This window comes from Chiloscyllium plagiosum, chromosome 1 (genome assembly GCF_004010195.1).
Source record: "Chiloscyllium plagiosum isolate BGI_BamShark_2017 chromosome 1, ASM401019v2, whole genome shotgun sequence".
In the NCBI taxonomy this organism is placed as follows: Eukaryota; Metazoa; Chordata; class Chondrichthyes; order Orectolobiformes; family Hemiscylliidae; genus Chiloscyllium; species Chiloscyllium plagiosum.
In genome coordinates this window covers 41,210,015-41,218,187 of record NC_057710.1, presented here as the reverse complement: position 1 = coordinate 41,218,187, position 8,173 = coordinate 41,210,015, and the positions used below count along the sequence as shown (strand labels likewise).

General features: G+C 36.0%; 1 protein-coding gene across 21 annotated transcripts in view; it reads right to left on the bottom strand.

Moving 5' to 3' along the window:
• Nucleotides 1-1,985: 1,985 nt before the first annotated feature.
• Nucleotides 1,986-8,173, bottom strand: part of nedd4l (NEDD4 like E3 ubiquitin protein ligase) — a 485,500-nt gene continuing 479,312 nt past the window's right edge. For all 21 annotated transcript variants that reach the window (XM_043677840.1, XM_043678365.1, XM_043677695.1 and 18 more), the window contains 3 exons: nt 5,850-5,946; nt 5,413-5,485; nt 1,986-4,000 (listed from right to left, as the gene is read on the bottom strand). In XM_043677840.1, coding sequence (XP_043533775.1) covers nt 3,898-4,000; nt 5,413-5,485; nt 5,850-5,946 — 273 coding nt within the window. In that variant the 3' untranslated portion in view covers nt 1,986-3,897. The remainder of the gene's footprint in view (nt 4,001-5,412; nt 5,486-5,849; nt 5,947-8,173) is intronic.

Below are 8,173 nucleotides of genomic sequence, written 5' to 3'. Positions count from 1 at the left end.
GAATTTTATAATTGGAAAACACTTGCAGAACAGTCCTAAGTGTGCTAATAAATGCATTAAAAGCCAATTAAAGATAAAGACATTCAGTTCCAACCTAGAACATGGCTCATTCATGCAAGCTAAAATTGGCACACTGTGACACATGGGTACTTGTCCTCTGCAAATAAAAGGAATATATTTGAGCCTTACACCTTTTTGAATTAGTTGGGATGGGTTGAGGAGTTCCTTCAGTTTCTTGTTGCTACTCCTATGGCAACACCTCCGCAAGAGTTGACTTGCCAACCACACAGCACCTTTTTTCTCCAGTATATATCATTGTGATTGTTTGAAATTTAACATTCTTTCACATGTCCAGATGAGTACAAGACAAAATGTTTCAGCAATATCCAAGCCTTGTGCCTCCAAGAGACTGATTTACCTACGTTGACCTATTCCACCATTTTTAAAAATAATTCAATGGCTTTGTCATAGAATAGTCTGCCTTTTAAATCAGTACTGATAGTTATACTTTATGTTTTTAAATGCTTTTCTAGTCCTTCTTTAGTAACTGTACAATTATGCCTCCCGCAACTGAAGTTAAGACAGTGGTATCCAATTCCTTTAGCTTATTCCAGCATTTCTTTTACAGAAAGGAATTGTATTGGCTGTCAACCTGTACATTGACAATTTCTTGTTATTTATCTTAATACAAATATTTAGTATCTTGAAGTTTTTTGACAGTATCAGTTCCCCTACATTAGTGAAGACATACTTTAGTGATGACAAATGAAATGACATGTGAAACAGAAATAAGTTCTTATTGTTCTAACAAAGCTGATAGACTTTTGTTAGCACTCTGTGCTGAGCAAGTCTTCAACATCATCTACCCAGAGTATGTATTCCATTACTGCCTTTGGACTCACCAATGACACCAGATACCTCAAATTGATTACAAATAATCAACAGGGTGCTACACATGAAAAGTATCAAAATCTAGTTACAAAAAGTAGCTTTCACAAAAAGATGTCTGCCTTTCTTGTCGTACATCGGTCTTGTGTCACACCTGTCATTTAAATGGTGGTAGATTCAAATCCCACTCAAAGACTTCAGCACATGAACTTTGCTGACAGTCCAGTGTCGTAATGAAACATTTTGAATCTGACATTAAACCAAGACCTATTTTCCCTCTCTGGTGGCTATAAACTATCCTTTGGCAGAATTCTAAGAAGAGAGAGTGTTCACCTGTGGGAGATATCTCAGCCAACATCTATTCTCAAGTAACATTACTAAAACAGGTTAATGGTCATTTATCCCATTGCTATTCACAGAACCTTCTCCATTTTACAAAAGTGCTTATACTTCAAATGCACTCATTTGAAAATACGTTTTTGGTCTATCTGAGGATGTTAAATTTGAATTATATATTTTAAAATATTAATTTCATTAATGGCACTTTGATTAAGTGGTTAATTCTGAAGAGTACCTTCAGTATTACTGTTGATTTTGAAACTGAAGCACTGGGGAGTCATAAGCATCAAATCAGTTGCAGTTTAGACTTTCAAGGCTGCAGCATCATAAGGAGTCACATACTGCTGCTGAAGGTGGAACTATTCATTTTCTAACCAGTACAGTACATAAATTTGCTAAAATAGTCAGTTTGCCATTTTATAAGCATTTATCAGCTAATCACAAAGTAGCTTCAACAGTGGTTATCAAATCATTAACCACTTCGAACATCCGTCTTTCTGGGCATTAAACAGATGATCGACAGAAATGTATTCTTTCCCGAGAAAATAAACTGAGAGAACAAAACTCAATTAGAGGTCAACCCATCTTTTAACATGGCTGTAAAATCAGCACGAAGACTTTTGATAAAGTCAGACAGATGTTTTTTCAAACACACATTCTGTAATAGGAGATTTGTTGTACTTCATCATCATTCTAAATTAGATAATTATCTTCATCTCATTAATGTATATACATAAAATTAAAATGACAAAACTTGCAACATTAATAAGGAAAGTTTATTCTTTTGGGAATTTAATACGGAAAGAAGGATTTCAAGACATGTTTTCTACAACATATTTGAGATGAGTTTTAAATCATATGGCAGGCTTTTAAAGGGAAGAAAAAAAGCACGTTGGTGAAAATGGTAAGGAGGAAAATTTGTTTAGCTGAGGTCTACATTGGTTTTATTGTGCCAATAAGTGAAATTTAGGTTGGTGTCCACAACATTTATATTGCAGTGGATACTGAACTCTGTATTAAAAATGTACACATTTAAAAATAATTAACAGCCATGTATAAAGTGCCCTTAGATTTCTTGGTGTTACAACAGAACACATTTTTTAAAATTAGCATAGCGCTACTGATAATGGAACAAATACATTAATTGTTCAAAACTTGATTGGTAGTGGTTAGCTTTCATTGTGAAGGTTTGAGATATAAATTATCAGAGTGGAAAGGAGGTTATCACAGAAGATACGCATTTATCAGAATCCCCTTCAAACTTGTTGCATTGTTCTATGCTATCCATCTGGTCATTGCCATCATTTTCTATTTGCTTAGTTAAAATCAGCTCAAAAGAACCAATTTTAAGCTAATTGAATGGATTTAATGAAAAAAGAAATTCTCCTGACCTTAGAATGGGTGCTGGGAGGAAGAAAGTGGAATTCACTAGGTAAATTATAAAAAGGAGAAAGGTGATCAAGAAATAAAGTCTGTACAAAAGTCTAAGATAAAAACAAAATAGGCAGATTAGGTCATTAAAGAAACAGAAGCAAAGGCTAGTGGTTATTTAAAGAGTAATCAAGTCTTTTTGTTTGGCTTGTCTATAGTGTTAATTATTTTAAATTAGTCGGCATTACATCTTGAAATTAGTAAATAATACAATAAAATGACTCATGAAATTCATGTAGCTTAATCACCGTGTACTATTTTACCTCTTGCAATGAGTAAGATTAAAGTTCAAGATTCAGCCTGCACTCATATCCTGGACCCACCGGCAGTCTAAGGATTTAAACAGGCATGCTATATATGTCACAGGCATGTTACTGTAACTTGCTTTACCATATCAGATAACAGTCACCTTACTCCAAAAAGGGAGGAAAATTCAGATAACATTTTAACAGGATATCTCAAGTTTTTTGACAGTCTTCATAATGCAAATGTTATTTCATTGAATGCTCAATGGATAACCATGTTTAGATGACTTAGCAAAATGGAACTGCTCATTAAAAATAAAATTGACACCAGTTACTGTAATTTGCATTTGAGATCCCATTTATGCTCATTTGTAACAATTCTGTTAAAGAAAAATACCACTACCTCTGTTTTCATTTTCTAGCATGGTATTAATCTACATCATCAATAATTTAAAAAGTGCTTTTGACCATGATTGATGGGTAAAGGAGGCACAAACATTTCACAGTGAAAATATCAATACACTACAATATAAGTATGTTTGAGAGAAAAATGTGAATTAAATATTTAATCGCTTAACAGATTGTGCCTTTTAACTGAGTTAATTAGAGGGATCTGTATATAACTGGTTAGTTTGCAATCCATTGAGTAAACAAAGTGATAATACTATACCTGTGAAAGTGATAGTTCCGATTCACTTTCATTACAAAGTTGGTAAAATGTTGGATTCTTTAAAGAACAATTTTAATACACAGTTAAATTCTATTGAAATGCACTTTTCATCCATACATTATCCACTTTCCTTCTTTTATTATTGTTGGCTGGAGAGTCAGTTTTGAATTTTTCAGCCTTCCAGAAACTTGAAATAGGAATTAACATAGAAGAATTTGTTCCATGTACCAATGTCACTGTGCAATTATATTGATACCACTGGTAAAGTGTTCCTATCTCTAAAAAAATTATAAGCAGCATTCTGTTGACCACAACTGCAGTCAATTAATCTACTCCTTCAAATCCTTCAGCATTTTCCACTGCCATTAGAAGTTTTTCTCGTAAATCTTCAAAAGATTCATAAGGTGGCAGATCAAGGCGGTTAAAGCTGTGAACAGGAGAATAAATGTTTGTCATTAAAAATCTATCAGGCAACACAATACAAAGGTGATGGGTGTGTGTTTGTTAATCAAAAAGATTTTAAAAACGGCAAGTTTTGCTGTTGCATCACTTGCAAATAACCAGGCAACTTGAACAGGTAGTTTTCCAGTGAGCTACAAGTCAAAAAAAGTATAATCTTCATTTGTAAAACAAATTAAAATTAAGACTCTGACAATAACAATTTTCATTTTTTGGGATGGAAATGACTTACTACAGCAGCTTTTTTTTCATTTCTCCTCTGATACGCCTAAAGAAAAGCCCAGTTAAGTAATTTTTAAGCCATTTAGCTCAAAGGCCATGAATACTTCTCTGGGGTTAGGGACCCTGCAAATACAAAAACCCTCTCTCTTTTCTAACTTTTATTTTATTTTAAAAGGTTGTAAAATAATAAATCCAGCAATGGGAACATCTGATGACCTTTGAGAATGCAAGATCCCCTCATTAGAACTCCTTCGCACCCACCAAGTAATATTAACTTCATTGACTTTTCTTGAAGAGAAAACAAGAAGGTGGATGAGGTTAGTAGTTTATTTTTTAATTCACTCTAGAGCACACGAATTGCTAGCGATACCAGCATTTATTGCTCATCACTAATTCCCTGAAAAGGTGGTAGCATACCACCTTCTTGAACTGAAGCAGCCTGCGTGGTAAGGTATGCCCTAAATGGCTATCCTTTAGGACAGTAGTTTGGCTCAAATGAGCAAGTCATTAGGCTATTTCAGAGTTGGAGTTAAGAATGTGGCTGCGGGGAGTCACATGTAGGTCAGACCAGGTGAAGACAGATTTCCTTCCCTCAAAAGGGATTAATGAGCTGTATGGGCTCTTGTGGCAATGTAGTCACCATTAACCCTTTATTCCAGCTGGAATTAATGAACTGAATTTAAAACCATCAGTTGCCATAGTCAAAATATTCTAGGCCTCGCAATTACTAGTCTAGTAACATAGACGTCATATTATCGTATATTTGAACGTAAGACTTTAAAAAGATGTTGATAAAGTGCATGGATATGATGTGTGACTGGAAATGAGAGATGTTATGAATGGCTGTTTTTCAGGCGGAAAGGTGAAATGGCATTCAATATTTATTACTCAATCCACCAGAGATTTTTCATATGTAGTAATGGTGTGAACCTTTGGGTACAGCATTTTCAACGGACATAGAACTTGTAAGTCTACTAACATGGAGAAAGGTAGTTATAGATTTCAAAAAGACATAAATACCTAATGAAATGGTCAGACACAGAGCAGGTAACAGTCAAGGCAGAAAAGTGTAGAGTGATCTATTTTGGTAAGAACACAGGGAGGCAATACATATAATTTTGACACAATCCATGCATTTAATAACATTACTGATCTTACCATGTGTGAGCCCTTGGTAATTTGTCTGGCGTTCCCCACTGCTCTATTGTAAACAGCTGAGGACCATTGGAACCTATATGGAAATATCAGTTAGTATAGCACAAGTTTTTAAGAATAAAGTTTCTCTATCATCTTAGAGCCATATATAAAAACAAACTGAGTGAATACCCCCCACGTTCTGATGGGCAGCTAGAATGACCAAAAGAGAGCAGTCTTTGCTGCAGAATACATATCCCTAAATTAATTTTCTTTAAAAAAGTACAAATTTGGCTAAATAAATCATATTTTCTTATAAAAGTACAATTATCATACTATAGTCTACAAATATAAATTTTATGGGTTGATGCATGAAATGTTCTATCCATACATACAGTAAAATTTATTAATTAAAACTTGAGGACTAAAGTTTCATATATAGCAAGAACAAAATCACATACCATACAATTCAGCAAACCCATTCATAGGCACTCTTGAAGTTCCAGTAACAAACTGTAGTAGTCGGATACGTTTCTCAGCATCCATCAGTAACACAGCCTAGAGATATTAGAGATTGGGAGAAATAAACAAACAATCAAGAAAGTAGGAAGCAGAATTAATAAAAGTCAACAGTTAATAAAAAATACTGGCCATTACCAAATCATCAACTACTTCAACATATAACAGCAGTGAAATTTATATTTGTATATAGTCTTTAATGTAATGAGGCCTGGATGGTCTCCCACATTCTACATCCACCACGAACTGACACCCTTTCCTAAACCTCTTAAACTTGAAGACATTGAAAATTTTGCTTTGTCTGAATTTGCAGCAAGTCCTATTTCCCTATCACGCCTATGCTTATTGACCACTAGTTCCTTGAAAATGGAGTTGCAGGTGGCTAGGTTAGTGAAAAAGGTTTATAAACCTCTATAAGGTCAGCCCTCAGCCTCCAACGCTCCAGGTAAAACAGCCCCAGCCTATTCAAAAAGATAGGTTTTAAGGATTATTTAAAAGGAGCAAAGTGAATCATAGTGTACAGAGGTGTAGGGAGGTTATTCTAGACTTTGGAGTGAGGCAATTGAAGGCATGGTGAAACAATTCAAATTAAGGATGCACAAGAGACAACATTTAGAAAAGCTCACTTAATTTGGGAAAGCTGTGGGCCAGTAAGAGATTACAAAGAAAGGGAGGGTAAAGCCATGAAGAAATTTGAGAACAATGATAATTTTTGAATTGAGATGTTTCTTGACAGCAGTCACAGAGATGTACATCACAGAAACAGACCCTTCAGTCCAAGTCGACCATGCTGACCAGATGCCCTAAACTAATCGAGTCCCATTTGCCAGCACCTGGCCCATATCCCTCTAAACCCTTCCTATTCATATACTCATTCAAATGACTTTTAAATGTTGCAATTGTACCAGCCTCCACCATTTCCTCGGGCAGCTCATTCCATATATGCATCACCTTCTGCATGAAAAAGTTGCCTGTTAGGTCCCTTTTAAATCTTTCCTCGCTAACCCTAATTCTATGCCCTTTTGTTCTGGATTCCCTCACCCCAGACTTGGTCTATTTTACCCTACCATAGGGATGATAGGGAAACAGGACTTGCTTCAAGTTCAGGCATAGGCAGCAACATTTTCAATGTCCTCAAGTTTAAGGAGATATGGGAAAGGGTTTCAGTTCATGGTGGATGTAGAATGTGGGAGACCATTCAGGAGTGCCGATGTTATGATTCCTCGTATGATGAAATTATTTTTATTACTGGAAAGCAATTAAGTCAGCATATTTCAACAAAAATTTGATTATCATCAGGCTACCATGATTCAAATTCAAAAGCAACACTATTCGGTGACCCAAGATATCGGTCTCCTAACACTAAAAGTTCTCATTAGTGGATATTCAGAACAATTTACACGATTACAGGTACACACCAGAAAGTCCTACACACCAGCTGTCTTGCTAATGAAGAGAGATAATCATAGGTAAATTGAAACTTTTTATTTCTCTACATTTTGTTTGTGGACCGAAATAGGACAAGAACTGTTTTAGAAACCGAGATCTGTTGAAGCATTGCTGCACTGCTTTTAAAAATTAAAAGTAACTTGACGATCATTGGAAGGACTGCTAACAAAGCTTCTTAGTCAAGCACTGGTGGAAGTCTTGTTATTGACAAGTTGGAGACCAGGCGTTTATTCAATTGAACTTTAGCTGGCAACCAGCAGCTGATTGCTGACTAGTCGCTAGTCTACAGACTAGAAGAAAGTGAGGACTGCAGATCCTGAAGAAGGGCTTATGCCCGAAACGTCGATTCTCCTTCTCCTTTGATGCTGCCTGACCTGCAACACATTTTTAATCTAGTCTACAGACCAATGACAAAGGCTTTCTGCCTACCACTGTGTGATTGGCTCCCAGGTAACTGAATAGCTTGAACATAGAACATAGAACAATACAGCACAGAACAGGCCCTTCGGCCCACGATGTTGTGCCGAACATTTGTCCTAGCTTAAGCACCTATCCATGTACCTATCCAATTGCCACTTAAAGTTCGCCAATGATTCTGACTCTGCTACTCCCACAGGCAGCGCATTCCATGCCCCCACCACTCTCTGGGTAAAGAACCTACCCCTGACATCTCCCCTATACCTTCCACCCTTCACCTTAAATATATGTCCCCTTGTAACACTCTGTTGTACCCGGGGAAAAAGTCTCTGACTGTCTACTCTATCTATTCCCCTGATCATCTTATAAACCTCTATCAAGTCACCCCTCATCCTTCACC